Source organism: Eschrichtius robustus, chromosome 3 (genome assembly GCF_028021215.1).
Source record: "Eschrichtius robustus isolate mEscRob2 chromosome 3, mEscRob2.pri, whole genome shotgun sequence".
Classification (NCBI taxonomy): domain Eukaryota; kingdom Metazoa; phylum Chordata; class Mammalia; order Artiodactyla; family Eschrichtiidae; genus Eschrichtius; species Eschrichtius robustus.
In genome coordinates, this window is record NC_090826.1 from 52739041 (window position 1) to 52761736 (window position 22696).

Sequence of the window (22696 nt, forward strand, 5' to 3'; positions counted from 1 at the left end):
TTGTGATAAGCTGGATCCCTGGGTTGGAGCTGGGACACTGGGTTAGGACAGGCTGTCCTGGTCCCGTGTTCCTCGCCCTCACACTCTCCCTTCCCCGCACATGCTGCCACCCCTCCCACCCCCCTGCCCCCCAACCCCCAGAATCGGAATGTGTTGGGCTAAATGGAGCTGCGGCCCAGGGCAGCCCAGGGCAGCCTTGCATTTAAGGCAGCCTTCGTGGAACACAGGTTCTGCCCCTCTCAAGTACAATCTCCCGTCCGTGGCTCTATGGCCAAGTGTGTATGTATGTGTATTGGGGAAGCAGTAGTACCGGGGGTCAGGGGTGGGGGGAATGGAAGGACAATACAATAGAAAGGTCTAGTAAGGGAACTGACCGTAGTGCATCTTGGTAGAGTAAAATGAGCACTGGACTAGGAGTCAAAATATCTGGATTCCTAGCTCATGTGTCCCACTCACCAGCTATGTGATTGTGAAACCAGAATTTACTGAGCACATACTATATCCCTGGTACCTACCACACCAGGGTACTACTGGTATATATGATCCAATCCCTGCCATCCATTGCTCACAGACTTTTAAGGAGAAAAGTAAACAAATTATAGTAAGATATGGTAAGGGAAACAGTTGAAGTATGTATAATCTACAGGTAGTACAGAGAGTAGGTAATTAACCCGGGGGAGAAGCAGGGAATTCATGGAAGATATTCTAGAGGAGATTTCACATGAGCTAGTTTGGAAGGAGACAGAAATAGTTCCATTCCAGGAGAGGGGAACAGCACATGCAGAGAAACAGTGGTGTGTGTTCAGAGAATTCTGTTTCGTGTGTTGGTTAATGTAAGGTAAATGACAGAGAATGTTGAGTAATGAGGCTGGCAAGTTAAACGGGGTCTAGTCTTGAATACATACATGCCTTTATACAATGATAAGGCACTTGGACTTTATTCTGCGGGAGATGGGAAGCAGGTGAAGGGCACAGTGGGATCTCTATATGTGAAGAAACCTTAACTTAGCTTGGTTTAACATGCATGAGGTCTGAGATTTTACAGGTAGTAGCAGCATTAAGACCTATGGTCATGAGGTACTCTCCTCTCCAAGGCAGTATAACATAGTAGAGAAAATAGAAGCTTTGGAGCCAGATGGACTTGATTTTGATTTATCTCAGTACATGACTCATATGGATTAAATTGTAACCCCCCCCCCAATTTCATATGTTGAAGCCCTAACCCCCAATGTGATAGTATTTGAAGATGGGGCCTTTGAAAGGTAGTTAGGTTTAGATGAGGGTGAGACCCTTATGATGGGATTAGTGGTCTTTTAAGAAAAGACAGGGAATTCCCTAGTGGTCCAGTGGTTAGGACTCAGTGCTTTCACTGCTGTGGCCCCAGGTTCAATCCCTGGTCGGGGAACTAAGATCCCATAAGACACGCAGTGCAGCTAAAAAAAAGAAAAGAAAAGACACCAGAGAGCATGCTGTCTGTCATGTGAGGACTCAGCAAGAAGGCAGCCATTTGCAAGCCAGGGAGATGACCTTCCCCGGGTACCAAATCAGTTAGAACTTTGGTCTTGGACTTCCAGCCTCCAGAACTGTGAGAAGATAAATTTCTGTTGTTTAAGCCACTCAGTCTATGGTATTTTGTTATGGCAGCCTGAGCAGACTTCTACAGTGACCTTGGGGTAATTTTTAGCCTTTCTGACCCTTAGATGTCATAATTTATAATTATGACATACCCTTTATAATTTATAAAATTATAAATTAATTCCTGCATTCCACTTAGAGTTTTGTGAAAATTCAATATGGTTAGAATGTAAAGCCCCCAGCACCCCATCCTGGCACAGGGAAAGCTGACGTGTGCTGCTGCCTTTTCACTCCTTAGAATGGAACCTCCGTCAGCACCAGAAGTGAGGCAGGATGCATCTCCTTCATCTTTGGGACCAGGCACCCATGATTGCCGGTAGAGACATAGAAATGTTAATATGGTGAGAACCCCAGAGGTAATCTGGTAAATTTTCCCCTGGGCTGCGTCGTCTCTCCCTCCATCCTCCCATGTCCATTTTCCATAAACTGTGCCATTAATTCTCTCACTAGCTAGTGGAATGATATTTATTTATTAAGAACATACTTAGCATACTCCCAAGGAGCAAGTTAAAGCTCAGCTAACAGCTTCAGTTTCTGGTTGTGAGGAAAAATTCACTGAAGAATGTATATGGAGAGTTTCTATGTATGGTATAATTTCATATTAAAAAACTATTAAACTTTATGCTGGATGAGGGAGAGAAGGAAAAAATCCCAGTGCAAAAACAAGTTATGAGCCTAGGAGCACAGTTTCTGAATGTTTATTTTGTCAGATATGCAGCTGACATGATTGGCTCTAATGGGGTGGTGATCCTCATTGAATTGCAGATGGCTGTGAGTGACTGAAATACCACTGGGACTTAAATAAGTGGTGCATACTGTATTACTTAGGCTGCATCCTTTAGCCAAGTTGAAGGCTACTTTTTCTCCATCCATTCCCAACACACACATGCACACATGTAACATGCACACACATGCGCACACACATGCATGCATCTATCCATTCCAGAAACTCCGTGTAGAGCCTTAATTTCCCATCTAGAACAATGCCGAGTTGCCTCTCCTGACCTTGCCCCTTTGCCCTCTGCCACCAAAGTGCAGCCCCACCATACACACACACACACACACACACTCTCCAATGCAGATAATGGTGTCTCAGATCAGTCTGCTTTGCTGCAGCATCAAGACCCAAATCAATTTATCGACTCCGTCAGAATGGCTGGTATAGTAATTGTTACAAGAGAAGAATGGAAAGTGAGAACGTGGCCACGTGAAAAATAAAAATGACGTTTTGTTCTTTCCTGTCCCCCCCCCTTTTTTGCCTCATAGATCTTTATGTGTTTACACAGCAGAGAGCACTTTACTTAAGTTAATCAGCTCCTTCTACATTATTAATTGTGACAGGGTGCTACATGACAGGAAGAGTATTATGGGAAACATTGATCTCACTCAGATGGCGTGGACCTGAGCGGGTTTGGTATTCCTTCCCCCATCTCACTGCTTTGGGGTCCCATCAAATCACATTTCCCTGATTGACAACACAGAACACCTCCCATCAATACAATTGATTCTGTGAAAAAGGACAAGGAACATTTTTCAGCTGGAGATAGATGAATTATGGTGATGGTAAAGAGAACATTTCAGAAATCTTTCAGTTTAGAAACTTAAATTGGGAACTAAGGTACTATTATCATCCCAAACACAAGCCTAATTTATATCCTCAGAAAAATGCTACTATTAAAAGAAACTTACTACAAGTGAAAAATAGATTTAGTTGAAGCCAGCAGTGAACCTGAAGATATAATAGATGTTTTTAAAAGGCCATCCACTAATTTTTTGTGGGACATTTTTGGTTAAGTGCACATCTTTGAAAGACATTTCATTAAAGTTCAGCTTTCATGGATTATACCTGTAGACCCTAACATAAATCCTATGTGAATGGACACAAGTGAGTGGGTGTCATTTGTGACCTGGAAATAAAAGGTCAACCATTGGATTTATAGCTTTTTTAGTGAAAAGAACATAAAGATTCCTGCCAACTGGAGTCAATCCATATTTTAATGTTTCCTAGTTAAGATTATAAAATCAAGAGATTAGGATCATGCTGTTCAGTGAAGGTCAAAAATTAAATGTGATGGGCTAAGTGTCATTCCCAAGAGGCAGAAGTTAATATTTTAAAAACCGTTTCTACCACTGGCAGTCAAGAAATGAATTGTCCATGATCATTAACCAAGGTAAGGAGAAATCCCACTATTATTGCTAAATTTAATGATGATTATTACACTAATCAACTATATTGTTAAATTACTCTGCTGTTCTCCTTTAATGTCCCCAAACAGTAATAGTGGATTGATTGCTGTCAAATAATTCTCATATACAATTGTGAACAAGTCATGATGAGGGCTCGTGGATGAAGGCTTACTTGTGGGAAAAGAAGTTGTGGCTATTTTATGGATAAGAGAAATAACATAGAACCTTACGCTGCATATAACATTCTTCTAAGACCAAGACTCTGTGACACTACAGACATGTTATTAAGTATGATTCACCAGGACAAGTTTTTTAAATACAAAAAAAAAAAAAAGAACATGCATTTCTTTTCATTATCTTTTTTTCTGTTTCATATTTTTGCCATCTTTTTCTTTCTTTGTAGGAAAAGAATCCATTTACAGGTCCTTTTCTTCTTCAAACTTGTAGAGCTCTGGATCCCATCTCCTTAGGATTTTTATTAAGGGAGAAGAAAGGTTCTTTAAAGGTGTTTATAGGATGACTCAGACACATGTACCCCATGCCATTTTCAAATCCATTTTAAGATGCTGGTATTTTGGGAAGTTACAGAAATTCAGAATCCTGAAGCTGATAGTTTTCTTAAAGATTGTCACCTCCACACCCCATCATTTTTCAGATATGACTTGAAGTGCATTTTGGAGTAAAGTGTGTATACTTTTGATAAAACAGCCCCTCCAGACAAGAGGGCCCAAGCTCAGGGAGTTGAAACGACTTGTGAAGCCACACAGCTAATCAGAGGCAAAGCAGGTCTGAGAGGCAGGGTTTCTGACACCAGGGAGGGAAGGGACTGGTAGTTTAATATGTGGCTTAGGATATGGGTGCACAGTTTCTATTTTACAGAGGTGTTTTATAGAAGTTCAATATCCATTAGACTGACCCAAGTGCATTGGAATCCTGAGGAACAAAAGCATATGCTTCCAAAGTTCACTGTGCAGAATTTATCTTCACACACTACCACCTAGTATTGTGTGCGTGTGGTGTGTGTGTGTGTGTGGGTGGGTGGGTTTTAAACCTGTGCTTCTGTCTGTGCTCTGGGGAAGCTTTCGGTGGTGTATTTTTCTAACTTCTGTCCTTCACAGTGCAGACAAAGGTTAAAACTCCCATCTACTTTCACAGGCAAATATTTTAAGGTACTTCTATAGGAGGCAGGGAGCCGGGAGGACCTTTGATTTAAAGTTCAACATTTACATTTGTAATTTTGCCTAATTTCTGTGCTCACATTAATTAAATTGAAATTGTTTAATTAGAATAAAAAACTGAAATTGATCATTAGGATTAATTTAACCTGAGAGGCTTTGTGTGCTTTTCTAGACAAATATTATGAAATGTAGTGATAATGACGCAGCAAGAGGTATAATTTCACATCTTATAATGATTTTAATATCTGCCAGTTGTTCTCTCTGGTATCTGGATAGTTCTCAATGTTGCTATTAGTTCCATCATTACCATTCAGCTAGGGCCAGGCTGTATCTGTCTGCTGGCTTCTTCCCAAATATTTTTTCCTGTCAAAGTCTAAAGATGTACCAAATTCTCTTCACCCCTCCCTCCTAATAACATAATCCTTTCCCTTAACCCACCCCCACCATCTTCCAGGAACGCTATTTGCTTGGCTCTTCCCCTGGGCCTTGCATCACAATGACCTTTGTAAAACAAGAACTGCAGAATGACACTCCTTATGGAATTCACTAGTGCTCCTCAGTTCTGGGGACAGTGACGTCAAATCTGGACTGTCCCTCTGCACCCCTTCCTGGCTGCTTGCTTTGAATAAGAACCAGGCACAGAATTAAGCTCCGTAGTAAGATGAGGGATTGTACCCACTGAATAACTCTAAGGGAGCAGGAGAGAGAAGGCAGCTTCTCCAAGTGCCTAATTTGTGTCCAGGAAATAGCTTGCCCTCTTCATCCTGTGCCTTCCATGTAGCTCCATCCAACGAGCATGTTTCCAAATTGGTGGCCTCTGTTTCTAAAAGAAAATTGCTGAAGGATGAGAGTACTGTTTTGCCCTAAGATTCAGCATGAATGAAATAACATTAGATCTGCATCAGTCTACCAACACACTGATGAACGTAAAACTTTTTGAACTATCAGGTCAACTATCAAATTATTTTGTCTTCAGAAGAATTAAGATCTGCATGGATAGATTAAATCCTCAGGAAAATCTGCAAAGCATTTGAGTATCGAATTCCTCCCATCCACCATTTTGCCAGAGTTACTTAAAAAAAAAAAAAAAAATTGACATTGGCAGTTATGTTTACTTTGTTTCCTGCAACAACCCTTAAGGCAGAAGTTCAAAGGATAGTGGAGAATGAGTCAAAATTGGATAGATATTTATGAGTAAGAAAGAAGAGAAACAAAAACTAGACAAAGGAGAGAACATGTGATTCTCAGTAATTTGGGATTGAGTGACCAATGGTATAGTAGAGACTATCACATATGCAGATTATTCTCTTTCTGCAGCTTGGCCAATCGTTCCTGGCCAAAGGCAGAGAAACTCTTAGGGTTGTGAGTCCTGATTTCATTCAGTCGTCATAAGTAAACTGCCGCCCCCAAAGAAACTAATTTTATCGTTCATTTCTACAGAATGTCATCTATGTGGATTCTACTTTTATTCACATCTTTATCCAATAGAAGAAACTTACTATGTTCATAGCAAAGGGTTTTATTTGGACGCATATTCACATTTAATTTGGTTTTTAAAAATCCTTAATGTGTCTAGCATTTGAGCTAGGCTAAGTTCAAGAGACTGAGAGAAAAGAGGATATAGCCAGCATACTCAGGCTGTTATTGTATTTATCCAAGAAAAGTGACTGCCCATTATGTACTAGGCCTATATGGGCTAGCATATAGAGATAAGGTTTCTGTCTTCCCCATGTCAGAAAGGAAGACACATACATAAAAAAAGCATCACCTTAGTTTAACAGCTTAGTTTAAGTTAAAAGACAAAACACTTCCATATTTTCATGTATTATTTCACTTCATCCTCACAACCACGGTGCTAGGAAGGTGTTCTTAATCAGAGGCACAAACTGAGACCAGATTCACAATGGACTCAGTCCATCTTCCCTGAGCCAGGTGGTTTCTTCTCTGAATCCCCACAGCAGTGCTTTCTTTTGAGCTATTTATCTGACTTTATCACCTGTCACTGTGCAGGGAAGCAGCTGCTGAAGCTGGAGTACTGGGAATGCCATACCCTGCAATGCTGGGTATGCTCACTTATCAGGAAAGAACTGCTCCAGGGCCAAGATGCTATAGAGTAACACTCAGGTGTTGAAGCATTGGTTTATTATTGCTGTACCCACTTTCTTGCTAAACTCAAATTCACAGAGCAGTTGAGTGGCAGAGTTCCTGGTATTGTTTGTCCGGCTCTCCTTCCATTTCTGTCCACAAAGACCATCACTGCTTTCTCTGAACTCCAGGACCCTTCTTAGCAAGGAGATTGAGTCTTAATCTCAGTCAGCCAGGAAGCCAGTTCTCTCCAGATTGGTTTCTATGAGCATCTCAGAACCCCTACTTCAACCCTTCAAGCTTCTAAACCAAAAATAGCCGTTTCTTCCTCTCTAGTGTAACTTTGTTGGCTGGAAAATCCCTGAGATCTTTTTGACCTCAAAAATCCCTTAGGTTTTTTCATAAACATAATAAGGAGTCCCTTCTGAGTTGGGGACATTTATCTTCATAACACTTTTTAACTGCATTTTTCAAGTCAGACAACCAGTTTACACAAACCCTAGGTCTTATATTTGGAGGGAATAAATATGCATTGACCACTTTCCACAAAGAGTTGAAAATGATTTCAGAGAAATCTAAAGTCATGACTATGGAATTCTAGAATATGCATCCAGAATCGTTTTAACTGGAATGTTACCACGAAAGCCTTATCGGGAAAATTAAGAAGATTCAGTTCTCCAGGCCTGGCCTTGTCTTTCTTCCCCTCTTTCTTTGACTTTATAGTACATCTGAGGAAACTTTTAATACTAACTAAAGCTTGCTGTTGCCTGGCCTCTGAGTCTAAAATGCCTGAGAAAGCAGTACAGATTCCAACTGTAAAACATTCCTCCCCCAAGCCTTGGAAACTAGTGTACAGAGGCCGGTAGAGTTCAGAGGGAGCACATGTAAATGAGTCTCAGTTATAAACTCCTGAGGCTGAACTTGAACTTGTAAACCTGTTCCTGGAGAACAACACAGAAAGCTGATGCAGTAGAACAGGAAGCCATATTTCAGCTCAGACAATTCACTTCTTTAAAGGAAAAGAAAGTCTTCGAGCAATTTTTTTTTTTAACTGAACTGCCTTTAGGATAGCACAAGGTGGCATCTTTGCAAGATTTTTGTGATTGCAGAATCAGAAAGAAAGTTAATATGTGTCATTTGAATTTGCCACCATTCTTGCAAAGTGAACAATGGGATCTCCTAGCCATAGGGTGATTTAACAAGAGAAAAGGGTATTTAAAAAGCCAAAGAACACATAACCATCATCCAATCTGTAACTGGTTTCATTAAAATAGAATAAAGTGATAGGTATGGAACTGTTCCAAATCGGCACTGTGTGTACGAGTTCTGAGTTTGTTCTTAAATCTCAATTACTAGAAGAGCACTACCAAGTAGAATTCATCTGAAAACAAAGTAAGTGATTTTGTTTGCGTGCTTGATTTTATGACACATTCTTAAATATGTCTTCAGGAATCTTTGCTTATGAAGTCACCATCTTTAAAGTCATTACTAAAAGGTAAAAATGGATTAAATTTTCTGTGTTAGAATGATACTACCTCTCTCCCAGAAGCATAGATTCCTGACAGGGAAGCCTAGTAGCTCTGCTGGTCCCATATGTTACGTTCACGTCCAAATCATTGATAAGACCTTTGACAGAGACCCTTAATGCTGTAGGATTTCACCTTTGCACAATCCCCCAACCCAGCCCTACCGAGAAGCTTCCAACTCACCTCCCCTGGAAGAATATTCAGGAAGAGTCTAATTGTTTGTAGTAGTGAATATTGCTTAGTTGTAAATTTAATCTACAAATATAGAAGGAAACAAATCTGAACATAAAAAGCATTTGCTGTTTCAGCATTAAAAAAAAAGTACTGTCATTTGAAACTGCCAACTCCCCCATGTGGGTTTGTTTTGCAAGTCACGTCTTAACAAAGACAAGTTTTGTTGCCATAAAACCCTAAATCCTACCACATTTTCAGAAGGAGGAGGAAAGCATTGTGCACTGCTCCCTAGTTTGTGCTTTCAGGGATGGCACGTAAGAGCTTTGACTGGACTTGGGGAAATCATTCCATTTTTATCCAGGGCAGTTGGCTCCGATGAAACCCTAACCCCGTCGGGTGACATCTAGGTCACACCAATGCCTCCCTTAATGATGCTGCTTACATTTTAGGCCAGTATTTCAAAGATCTGTCTCTATGTTTGTTATTTCCTCCCCCAAATAATATAATAATATTATAACAACTGGTATACTGAGGCCTGTTCTGCAGATAAGTAAAGTTGTGACCCCTGATGTCACACAGACTAGAATTTAGGTCTCTGACTTTTTCCATGGTCAAGCTCCTTCTAACCTCAGTGAGGGATATGAACAGTTTTATCCCTGCCAGTATCACATCTACACAGTGAACAAGGAAAAGATGACTCCTGGACCAATACAATTGAAAAGCAGGTGTTCCCAGAAGGTCAGAGTGTAGGAACGGGATCTTTGTAGTGTAATCAGAGCAGCCAGAGTCCCAGGGCAGCCAGTGACTGAGCTGAGACTTGAACCCAGGCCCCTGCCTCACAGTCCGGTGCTGAGTTGCATCTTACTGTACTCTCGCTCTCTTCTCTCAAGAATCTGAGAACCGAGATACTACAACCTCCTCTGCGCTCTGTCCGGATTCCGCCTCTGCGCCTCACTTGTTTGGCTCAATACACAAGCTTCCGTCCCGGCTGCCAGGCGGGGTAGTTGCGGTTGCAGTTGAGTGTGCCCGCTTCCTTCCTCTTAATCCAGTGAATGGAGTGGGGAGGCCTGCTGCTTTGCATAGCCTTTGAGAGAGTAGGGGTCTGCCCTCATTCTTGTCCGGGATCGAACACAGGTGGAGAGGGAGAGAGGGAGAGAGAGACTGGCTGGAGGGGTGGGTGGAGGGAGGCAGGAAACGGGACTGGAAAGGACAGAAGGAAGGACCCTGGACAGGGAACGGAGAAGGTCCGAAGTGAAGACCTGTGCTTGGGGCCTGGCATAGAGGTTACCCGTGGGGGTGGGAATGGACACAGGGGGCAAGTACCATCCAGTGCCTAAAGGGCTCCTTGACTGGAAAGGTTAGTTTGGGAATTCGTTTCTGGCAAAGTAGCACATCTTCTGTCGTTCTCTTGCAGGAGGTCTCTGGGAGAATTTTTGAAATTACTGAACTTTTCACTTCAATGTTATTTTTTTTCCTTACCAGATTTTATCTACCTGCACAATCGGAACAGTAAATCTACATGATAGATTTACTGTGAACCTGAGTCATGTTTGGGAAGAGCTTTTCGGCTCTGGGGTAAGAGCAGGAGTGGGGAGGCACTCGGTGGCATGATTATTGTAACGTGGCCACGCTCGGCTGAGCGCCGACCTCCACTCCCACGCCTCTCTTTTTAAACCAGAAAGGTTACCTCCCTGGGCCACCATTGGGCCAGCCCCAAGTGTGACCGTCTGCACTTGTTAGACAACAGGCATTTAATTAAAATTGGAATCTGATGTGTAGAAAACATACATTTTTTTCATTTCATAGCTCCCCAGGAAATCATCCTCTCTTCCTGCCCTGTTCCCCTTAACTCTCCCTGCCGCCAAAAAAGAAAAAAGAAAGACAGAGTAGGGGAAAGATGATTTAATGTTGAAAATCAGAAATTACAAAGGGCCAGGCTGCCTTCTTTATTTTTGCCTTTGGGGCTGACATTAGCCAATAATAAAGCCTGTATTGTATCTTCAGCCCAGAGCCAGCTCTTTTTTTATGGCTAACTTCCCATACGGAAAAGGGGTCGTCCCTTTTCAGAGCATTAAAATACAGCATTTAATGAATCTGTAACTAAAATCTTTCATCTTACTTTTGTGCAATAAAAGGGGTTGCCTGATGCCTTCTGATATTTGGCTGGACGTCGTGGAATCAAAAAACATCTTAAAGCACAAATAATAGACACAAGGCCCAAGCTGAAAAATCAACCTCAGAACACCCTGGTCACAGCCTTTTCCGCAGCAGAGCCGTCCAGCGCACCGTCTGGGCTCCTCCCAGAGCAGACGCGGTGCCATCGCAGGCAAATAGATAGGAACTCTGGACGATTTCATCGGGTCCTTGTCCCCCTAATCTCCACGCTTGCACCTCAGATCTCAAGCAGCTTCCGTGGCGTGGGCTCACTTTAATGGATAATCTATTTTTCATGAAAAAGCAGGAAATAAGCTGTCTCTTTCATAAAAAGATTTACAAAATGTAATCATTGTTGAAATATTCCCTTTGAACTGCCGTGTCCACGGGGGTCTCCGCTCCCAGAGTCGTGCTTCATTAGAACCCCCTCACAAGCGGCTCCAGAAGGGCAGGTACACTGGCGGTGCCTGGCTTTGATGTCTTGAATGAATGAAAGAAAAGCACAATAAAAAAGAGCTGTTGATCAAGCATAAAATACTCTTTAAGCTGACAGAATAGCAGCGTTAACACACCCTAAGCTGCTTTTCGTTTTTCCCTTTTTTCCTCACATTTTCCTGTGCTTTGTGTACACTGGGGGTTGGTATTTTATAAGAAGTCTCTGATCTGTGTAGTATGCCATTCGCTAACAAAAACCAAAATAGGATTGTTTCTGTCCCACTTGGTTGCCTGACTACTCCCTCCCTCCACACCCTTCCTCCCTTCCCCCCCCCACCCCGACCCCGGATCCCCTCTCCCCCTCATCCCCAACTTCCAAGGCATGCAGTTCAGCCTTGCAAGGCAAGGGCCCAAATGCCTTTCATGAACTTGAGCCAATTCCTTTTGTGCAGTTGGTTTCGCTGCTCTGATTTTAATACCGCAATTAAAGACAGATTTTTATTTTCTCAAGAACTTTCTTCTGCAACTGGGGAAATGGAAATGACGCAACTGCTACCTTTAACTAAGAAATTATATCATTAAATGAGAGAAAGCCGCCTTGTTGTTCAATGCCTTTCCAAGGGGACTGGTCCCCCGTAGGTCTCCTGTGGACCTTAAGGCCTGTACACACTTTATAGTTAGAGAACCCATCTACCCTGGCTTTCGGCTTTTCTGTACTTGTCTCTTTCCAGGCATTAGCTCATTCGGTCCCCACAAAAACTGATAAAGTCGTTATCTCCATTTCACGGAGTCTAAAACTGAGACGCAGGGGTGCTAACTAACTTACCTAAGATCACTTAACTAGCATGTAATGGTGTACTAGTTAAATGATGGGATTCTGTTAACTCTGACTCCAGTGTCCCACCTCTCACGACTGTGCACTCAGCCCTCCAGTAAGTCGGCCGAGCAAATGTGAGTGGGCCAGAGTGCAGTTTTTAATTCGGAAGTCTTTGGTTTCACAAGGTAAAAGATTACTTGATAAAAACGTAAAGGGAAACCAGAAAAAAAAGAACTTTACTTGATGGTGAGGCAGACACTAGGGCAAGTTGGAATATGGTGAAAGAGTCAGACTTTGGAACGACCGTTGGAATAATTGGATTGTGTATGTACTCTCAAGGTTTGGAGGTGCTGGATGGCTTATTGGGTAAAAAGATTAGTGTTTTCCCGTCTTGAGGTTTGAACCAAACGGAGGTCTTGGCCGGGAGCAGCATGGTCACTCTCCAGGGAGTGGTGGTTTGGACAACTCCTCTGAGCTCGTAGTAAGTAGGCCGCGGTCCATGTTACAAAACTATTGCACATGCTACGGCCGCAGTTGGCTGCAGCTGGCCCCGTCACAAGAGCTTTTCCATCAGAACTGCCTGGGGCGGCTTGTGGAGACCTGTGTCTCTCTGGGGAGAGCACCTTCACCTGGGGAGATGTGGACACGAGGCACGAGCGTGGGTGTGGCACAGCCGTGCTAGAAGTCACGCATCTAAATGCCTCGTTGGAGTAACCGGCACCAGGCTTTGGGAGCCTTGGAGATACCTCACTTCTTCCTTTCTTCCTTTATGCAACAGTATTTATTAAGCCGCTGGAGTTGCCACATGCAAGAAGACAGTTCGTTTTCTTGGGGGAAAAAAATAGGTTAATGACAGTTCAGTGACTGGGACAGAGGTAAAACCGCGGGACTAAAGGCCTGGAGAAAGACCCCTTGGAAGAAGGGACTGATAATCTGAGACAGCAAAGACTGGCAAGCATTAGCAAAGCCAAGGAGAGGGGGACCCCTGCGTCAAGGCCCAGCAGAGAGAAAGTATTTGGCTTTGGGGGGATCTGGAAGAAGGTTGACACCGCACAAGTGTTGAGTACAAGCAGTGAAAAGATAAGGCCGTGAAGGTAAGCAGGGCCAGTCACTGCCCGTTAACATTTTAGTAGTTTCCTGTACAATAAACAAGTCTTGGTTTAGTGTTATTGAAAACAGGCTTTCTTTAATTAACAAAATCACACAAGAAAAATGGCTGCAGAGATCAAAGCCCGTGGCTGGCAAGACCAATAACTGACACCTGGGTACAGCGTGTCACCTTTGTCAGAAGGAGCCAGTGTTAGAAACTTCTTTCCCCTCATGGAATGCAGAATTGGCCGTACAGTAGTCCTCTGGGGGCCAGAGGACAGAGTCCTGCTTACTTGAAGTCACACAACTAGTCAATGGAAAAAGTGGGACTAGGTCCTGGGTCCCTCGGACATTGGATACTCAGCCTTATCAGCTGACATAAGTTTTTAAAGATCCAACTGTGAGAAGACCAGGGTAGCTGGTCTCTTGAAGGATATGGAAGTCTAAAATCCAGCGCTTTCTTTCTGCAGGGCAACTCCTTAAGAGCAGGTATCTGTTGTACTCATTATATCCCCAGAGCCTAGCATACAAAGCACACAGTAGATGCTAGGACTTGTTACGTAAGTGATGAAGTACTCCCAAATGATGTATACTAACGTGAGAAACCAGGAGTTTCTCACTCCGAGGCCCTGTCCATTTCCATTGGATTAGAAGCGGGCAGGGGAGGCTACCAGGACTCTGGCTGATTTGCCAAGGACAACTCATTTGGGCTAAACGGTGGGCTTGAGCTCATCGAACAAGAGCAGGAAGCCAAAAATGACTAACTGGATTAATGTGACCCAGAAGAGAGAGCGTCTGCTCAAGAGAGAAGTCAAAATGTTGACCACAACTCATGCAGTACTGGTCGGCAACATCCTCTTCGGGGGCTGATGGAGTAGGAAGGAGTGGGGACTGGGGGCCGAGGCCTCCCTGTATTTGCGTGTTTCTGTTTTCTGTGTGTGAATGTCCTGAAATAACCCACCTTGCCTGGAGAAGAAAGCAAAGTGTCACACCCAGTTCTGGATTCCACATTAACAACCTCCTTCCGCAGCGTTCAACTTTGCCCTTGAGGCCTTTTGTTTAACTTTTTAATTTGAAAAACAGATTCTGCTGCGTCACAGTCTGTTCCGCCCTCCCCACCCCCACCCCTAGCACCCTCTCCCTTTTTTTGGTTAAAGTGAAATATAGCTATCTCAAACAGACTTGCGTTTCCTTTTGTTTCTAAAATATACATCCTGCCCTCTTAGTGAAAAGTGTAATTAAAAGCCTTTTTAAAAGTCGTTATTTGCATTAGAATGTTTGGTGTCAACTAAGAAGTTGAGTCTTCATCAACCATGTCTTAGGCACCCTCCTGACCAAATTTTGGAAAGTAACCTCAGTTTCCTAATTGCTCTCCTACAACATAGGAAAGGAAAGAGACTGCTTTCAAAGCTACCAAGAGCCATTTCAGGCTTCCTGCTTACGATGCAGCCGGATAGATGTTGTTTATGGTTCATAAAACCTGACTACTGTGAGTATTCCAGAATCCTGGCAGAATGGGATTCGAACTTTCATGGAGCTGTAAATTAAGGGGTGGGAAGTGTGATAAAACTCCTTAGAGAAAGGTGAAAAAAAAAAAAAAAAAGTCGCGCTGCAATGGTTAAATGAAATTTTCTAAGCACATTCAGTGTGGAGCTGTTTTGCATTACATGAGTTGAATACCTTAGAGACGCCACATCTGCAGGCACTTTATTAAATCCTTAGTCAGCACTTTCCAACCTGATGAGATTACTTCTTCATTTGACTAGAGAAGAGGAAAGCTGAGCTCTGGTCCTGGACTGCAGATTTCTTTTGATGTTTCACCTTGAACACTGAGAGAGGACAATTACCCCCCCTTCCAGCCCCCTCCCCTCCTCCTTTAGCACATCCCAAACTGTAGAAATTGTGAATGTAACAGAGTAATTTTACTTAACTCGAGCCCCCGTGGGAGTGTGGATTTATGGATCTCCAAAACTACTATAGCTGAGAGTTCGCAAGGAAAAGAAAAACAGATCAAAGCTCTGTGTTTACTTCCTTAATGTAAATGTATCAAGATAACATCGTCTGATATTGTATTGTAAAATTGGAACTCACTGCAGATAAGGGACAGAGATTCCTTTGTAGTCCATCTGGATACAGGAGGTTAGATTGAAGGGCTATAAAATATGAAGGCAGAAACCATATGAAACCTAAGCTTATGTCAGTAAATATCTGAAGACAATTTTTTGACTCTCCATAAATGAATTTTGTTTAATGTGGCAACATTTTCCCAGTGATTTTCTCCTCAACCCCAACAATTTAACAATCTCAGATTTCTTTAATATTTTTCTTGTACGATCCAAGAAGAAAATGCCCAGAATTATTCGTCAAGTAATGTTTTGAAACTTGCACTGCTTGAATAATAGATTTTATAATAAAACATCACAAGAGAAAAATGGGCTTTTCCAAACATTATCTTGTTCATTGGACGTCATTCGTAGTTCATGGAAGTTTTTAGAAGTCGAGTGTCTTACACACGTGCGACTATCACACTCGTCCGTAACGGACTTAGGAGGGTCTTCAGCTACAAACTGATCATGAGAACATTCGATGAAATGGATGGATTTTTTTTTAGCATTATAATTGTTTATCTGCCATCTCTACAAATAAATTATTTAATCAAAGAGCCCTCATTCAAAAAAAAAAAAAAAAATCCCTGTGTAGTTCCCCTAACCGGCTGACTTCCCATCCTGGAAAGCTTTGGTCAAGTAGCCGGGTTAATTGTCATGAAGATTAGTGTAATGTTGAAATAAGGACTAATGGTCAAATTATAGGAGTGAAAAAGTTTGAGAATAGGTTTTGGTTTGAGCCTGAAAGGGTTAATTAAGTTTTTTTCACGAGTTCTTAAAGACCCCTAACCCAGGCCTTCAGGAGCCATATTGACACCCCACCCCAGGGCAACTCGCTCCTCTGGTGACATGTTGCTGGTCAGAGCACAATAGCCTTCTGTGTCTGCAAATCATTGCTAAAATCATCCCAAGGAAAAAAAAAAGTTTGAAAGCTTTAACGTTAGACAAAAGCCCAAGAGCTGCAGTGCGAGGCTCAAAAACTCGGAGTCAGCAACTTCTATTGATTAAAAACTAACCTTTAAAGTAACTCTGAGAGTGTGTGGTTAGCATTTAAATTTAAACATGTCATGAGTTGATTTGTGTTACTGAATACCAACTCAGAAGGAGTAACATTCGCATCGCATTTTTTTTATAATTCCCTTAAGCAGCTAAAGTATTTCATGAAATGTCAATAGGGCAAAAAGAAAAAGGGGGGGTGGGTGGCCAAGGCTGGGCCTGTAGTTTTCTTTCCCATGCAAATATTCACCCCCCAAAAGAAAAGTGTGGAGAGTGAAACACAATAATTAGTCCTTTGTCTAACTTTCCCAAGTGCCAGAGAAAGACAGATTAATTAAATACACAACAGTGTTGGTTTTTGGAGTGGGGGTCTTGCTTGCTGTGTAGGTCATAAATTAGGCAGAATAAATACTTCAATGTGTTTGCAGTGAGCCTGCTACGTCAGAGCCACTGGAAGGTTGGTGGGAGGAGAGCGGAGGGTTTCTTGCTAATGATAGTCACGTCTGGGTCTGTCTGGTTGCTCTTAGCAACCAGACATGATGTAACACCAGGATGAACTTGAACTTGGGGGACTTGAAAAGAGAACAATAGACCAGAGCAATCAATAAAGCCTATTTCAGTGAAGGATTACAGAGCTGCTCTGGGGTAACCTTGTCGGCAAGGCACACACTGAATAGTAAGATGTGTGAAGAAACTTTTTTTTTCCTTTGCTTTGCTTTTTAAGAGAAGCGTAGAGGCACTGCAGATTTTTGTAGTGCACCAAGGTTGTGTCCAGAAACTGTGGTATGGAAAACTGCTCCCCCTGCTGACTCACTGGGTCCCAGGTGCTTGCTTCAAGAACTACGACACAGTGTCAGATTTAAGAAGTCTGGAATTTCACAACTGACTTAGAAAGTGTGAGAACAGAAATTGTAAGCATTATTCGCCGCACCCAAAGTTTGAGACTTTTGTTAGAGGGCGCCTCTGCTCTAACTAGGAGCCACGTCAGCTAACCGGGAGGCCCACTAGAAATAACAGTTTGGAGTCTGCCTCCCCGCGCCTCTCTTCCCCCCTCTTCTTTCTTTTGTCCAGTTCGATTTAGGCCGTGTGTATTTGCCAGGATGATTTCCTTTCAGTACACAAGAGGCTTTATTGTGTTCCTCAAAGCATGTGGTCAAAGAATAACATCTAAAAGTATACAGGATGAGTAGTTTTTCGGTTTAGGCTTAGTTTTTTTTCAAGTCCTCTGGAGATCAAAGGTAGCTTGTGTGACCAGGAAATCTTATCCCAACCTCCATGTAGCTATCACTTCGCCATTTATCCTGGGATCAAAACGAGTCCCTGCTTTACCTAATTGAATCTCTTGGACACGGATGAGCCTTCATCTGACTGAATCAACCCAAAAGTAACCCTTTCTGATGCTGTCAGCTCAGAGATTTCGGAAGCATTCACTTTTGCCAGAGGTTGATGATGTTTCTGTGAATAATGATAAATGTGGTGAATTTGGTAGGGTATTTCTGGAGAAAAGTTGTCAAAAGCCGTATACTTTATTTCACTTGTGAAACTGACCCTGATACTAGACCATAATTGGTCACTTTGTTTAGCTAACATAGAAGAAGTGCCAGCATATAGAGTGACGTATCACCAGACTATTGCCCAAAGCTAATCACCTAAGGATTTATGAAAGGAAAAGGTAACTGGGCCCAGCAGGTATATGGAAGGGTCTAAATAAATGTCGAATGAACGAAAGCATGTACGAGGGCTATGCAGGTGACCTCATGTTTTTCCTTTGGACATCACGGTAGCTAATAGGATGAAATCTTGATACCACATGATTATTTTATGTCATTTTTGAAAACATTATTTTAGAAAGATTGAGCTTGAGGGGAGCATTTTACATCATAAAATCTACCTCATGTACATCTAAGGAAATTGAGTAGAAGAGAGATGCTGTGACTTGTCCAAAATCACCCAGGATTCTTGGTACAGCACTTTGTCTACTATAGCTCCATTTACTCTTATTTCACTGCTGATCATCTGTGCCTGTTACAAGAATGTGGCAATAACATCTCACTGAAAAGGAGACGTTGTGAAATTCATCAGAGAAGACACTCATCATGACGCAAAAGCTCTCCCCTCGCCCATTCTCCACTCATTCAGCATTTCTTTGTTGAGAAGCTTCTATTCCAGGCACTGTGCTAGGTGCTGAGGGTTCAGTCAAAAGCCAGATAATGAAGCTTCCTGCCATCCTATAGCTGCCCTCTCCAGACTGCAAAACCCATATATGTATTTCAAGTGGACCTAAATACTTTATTTTGTAAGATACACTCAAAACATTGGCAAACCCCAACAAAGGCATTGAATTTCAATTTCAGAAGAGTGAGATCAGTTTCAGTGTCTCAAGATTTACTACTGTTTGTCATTCCTTTACTTTTCCCAGTGAATCCCCTCCTCGTCCCTAACGTAGATCTTGATTTCACCGTTGGAAGGACAACTTTTAAAATGTGTTATTTTCCAAATTGTGCCTCTAATTGCACTTTTCCTTTTGTCTTCCAGTCCTGGTACCTGGGATAAAAGTCGCAGCGTCCCACCATCCACCAGACAGACCACCTGACCCCTTCTCAACTCTGTAACATGGACGCATCCTCAACCCAGCGCAGTTACAACTTCACTGTCACTGGAAGGGGAGAATCAAATCAACTTGTACATGGAAACAGCGAGCATTATGGTCCAACAGCAAAGGCCATAACCTTTTGGGATTTTTTTTTTTTAATACTTTAGGGACTGTTGTAATTTTCTCATATGGTGCTGGAAATGGTTGGGCTTTGTAACATTTGAAGTGTTTTCCGTGGTAGCGTGAGCATTAGGCGATGCGGCTGGAGAAGGTCTACCCTTGCTCACTGACTTCCCATTGTGACACACTTTCTTTACGGAGCCCGGCTGTTTCACAGTATTTCATGAATTTACCCACACAGGTGTGAGCCTCCTTGAGCAGTCAGGAGACACATGGAGAACTAAGTCTTTTGTAGTAGCTGAGATCTGCAATATATAACTTACGGGACAGTCAAAGGGCAATGTTTTTCTGTAACATATTGGAAAAAGAAAACGCAGTTATGTTCCTTTTTTATTTTTTCTTTTAGTTCGGTTTGGTTCAGCAGTCAGCAGTTAACTAGATAACATGGCCCGGAAGGACAGTGAATCCACTCACGTTGCAGAATAATTCCGAAAATGGCAAACTACTACTACTACTATTCAGTTTTTTAAAAGTTTTGAAATGCTGCACTTACATTTAAAAAATAAAAAAAAAAAACATTTTTTCAACAATTTCAACAATGACACACAAATTCACATGGAAATGGGGAAGATGGTCTGTTTTGACAGAAACTGACAGGAATCAATCAAAACAATCGAATTTTGAATTGAGTAAAGTGCAATTTCATTGGATAGCTAAATATCTTTGTAAGATAGAGATTGTTGAAAATTCTATTTTTGTTTTTCAAGTCCTTCCACCCCAGGACTCTAAATTATTGGGGTAAAAAACAGCCTTGCAAGAAAAAGGGGAGCTATTTTTGCTTTTTATGTTTTTTATTGTTAAACTTGTATCCCTTTAAAAACTGAAGGAAAATTTAAAAAAAAAACAAAAAAACAAATCTAATGGTGCTTTTACCACAATATGTTAACTACATTAAATGCTAATTAATTATTTTCTGTTATCAAAGCACATAACTAAAATGAAATCATGGTATCTGTTAATTTTATAAGCTAGAAGTCACTATAATGGATTATGCCAATTCTGAAAATTTTTACATGTATCAGGCAACATAGGATTTATCAGTTATCAGACACTTCATTGTTCCAGAGATTGTCCAGAAATTTTAAAGACCTTTGCGCCCCTGAACTGGGCTATGGGAAAATAATATTAATAATAATAATGAAACCAATACTGACACAAATGCTGGTGCCCATTCAGATCAAGGGTACTTGTTAGGGAAAAAAAAAAAGTTTGCACCCCCAAATGTCCTGTATCTTATGTAAAAAAAAAAAAAACCACAAAAAACAAACAAAAAAATAACAAAAAAAAGTGCAAGTGATTTTTCTACCAGACAGCGAAGCACCCCTTTGCTTCCCATGCAACTTCAAGAAGGTTTCCTATACTATACATATATATACGTTCTGGTTGGCAAGCCCTGCTGATCAGAGAAAGTCTCTGCATGTTCTAGTGTTAGTAACTAATTTTTATATAGCTAATGTAGGATAAAGTAGAGTGCATTAAGACACAATATTGTAATCCCTACTCTAGGCACTTGCCTTTAAACTATGTTTTTCAGCCCTTCAGAAGGGTTCTACTACTGTCCTATACAATCAAGTAACTGAAATTCTTGGGAAGACACTTTGCTCCTCATCTTTCCCCCCCGAAACAATGTTGTTTTGTTTTGTTTTTTTTCCTTAATTTGCACGAAAACAAAAATTCCATATCAATGTGCCTTGCCCTGGATAGCGATTATTTGTGGAATTGTTGCACATGCTCCTCTATTGAAAGGGGTTTTTCCCTAGTCAAGCGTTTGGAGACACTTTTTGTAAATGTGACTTTTACGTCAGCCATTGTCAGTTTCAACATCTAGAACTAAATAGAGAGTTAGTTGTTCCGCAGATAGGAGTAGTCTTTTTTGTCCTCTGTGGTCAGTGGCAGTGCTATTCTGAGATCTGTAGATGCTTAGAATATCAGTATTTTGGATGTTGCTGCATTTTACAGTTTATTTGGAGTCTTCCTTTATTCCCCTCCCCGCCCCCAGATCTATGAAAATATGCAATACCTGCTTATATCGTGTAGAAAAGCTTAGCTATGATTAATTTTTCTTTTATTTTTTTTTATTTGACCAAAGTCGGTGCTGCACTTGACGCAGTGTGTTTTAGGTGTCTGTCTTTGTACTTTATTTGTGATTTTTGAATGCACGTGCGCAGGAAGGGCTCCTCTTAGAGAAGCAGTCAAACTGTGAAGCACTAAGCTGACCCTGCTTCAAGCAATTTTGTTTTTACAACTGTTCCTTTCACAAGCAAGCCTTAAAAAAAAAAAAGACAACTTCCCTTTTCTTCAGCTCCCACACCCCATTTTTCTTAGCAGACTGCAGTCAATCCACATTCAATACAAAGTATATAATGCCCATTTTTATATGCACGTTTTTAAACTTCCAAGTTCTGAAAATTGTTTACTGGTTATCTCTATTTAAGGAAAAAAATAAAATAAAATAAAACATTTTGGATTTTCATATGTGTCTGATAAGTGGTTGAATAGTCGTTTGGCGCTGTTGTATGGTGTGATTGTCAGTATATGGTGTCACTTCCTCTAGCCAGCCAGCATACTTTGCCTTCCCCTATAGCACTTAGCTGGGCATTACTTTATTATGACATATGTGCACTAAAAAAAGAAAAAAGAAAAAAAAAAAGAAAAAAAAATAGCAGCTTTCAGTGCTTCACAGTGAAGGGAAAAAAGCCTAGACAAACATTTTGTCAGAACCTTGCGATAAGCCAAGGTATTACCAGTAAATTGGTTGTATATACAATAAAATTGCACCCTTTTTTAAAACAAAACAAACTAAGCAATAGTTTGGGCAGTTTTAGTTGTTTTTAGTGAGCATGTTGTAGTCATGACTGCAAAGAGAGAGATTAACTGCCCACTCAGAAGATATGTAATTTGTATTGTTGTATAGTTTTATTGATTACACTGATTTATTCTACCCTATTTTATAATGCAGGACTTTTGTAATGTTGTTTAAATGAGGAAAAATTTCTGTCAAATTAGCCTAGTGAAATTTCTGATTGTTCATTATAAAGGCAGCGTTCATAGAATGGCTTTTCTTTCTTTCCTGCCCCCCCTCCCTTTGGGAACTGGATTTAAGTTTAAAACTTTCCTGTTTCCTTTTTTTTTTTTTTGTAAGTATTTAAATACAGTTATTTTTTTTCTCTCTCAATGGTATAGCATATTCCTATGCTTGAGAAGTATAGGTCTACTGAAAAACCATTGTAAATGGACGTTACAGGTATGCTGTATTTTTGAAGGTATTTTGTTGTATTAAGTTTGATGAAGCTAAAATTAGGGAACTCTGAACAGATTTGCAGGAAAAAAATGTTTTAAAGGCTTTAAAACATTAGGGAGGCAGTCTAGGGTGATAACGAACGGGGTTAAGTATTAAACACACTAAGTTATATTTTTGTTCATGTTTCATTGTCCAGAAAGCAGCAGGAAACTGTAGTTCAGTTGTGATCAAGCAGGAAAAAAGAAACACCAACAATATGAGTGTTTAACCTTTTTAGACTCAAAGTCAAGCGAAGATTTTT

The 22696-nt window shown here is 41.2% G+C and overlaps 1 protein-coding gene across 3 annotated transcripts in view; it reads left to right on the top strand.

Moving 5' to 3' along the window:
- NFIA (nuclear factor I A) overlaps positions 1 to 22136 on the top strand; it is a 372641-nt gene extending 350505 nt beyond the window's left edge. For 2 of the 3 annotated variants that reach the window (XM_068539995.1, XM_068539996.1), the window contains one exon: positions 18917 to 22136. In XM_068539995.1, coding sequence (XP_068396096.1) covers positions 18917 to 18934 — 18 coding nt within the window. In that variant the 3' untranslated portion in view covers positions 18935 to 22136. Of the gene's footprint in view, positions 1 to 1873; positions 1977 to 18916 lie in introns of all 3 variants that reach the window. The other variant, XM_068539994.1, reaches the window with a different exon arrangement.
- The last annotated feature ends 560 nt before the right edge of the window (positions 22137 to 22696 follow it).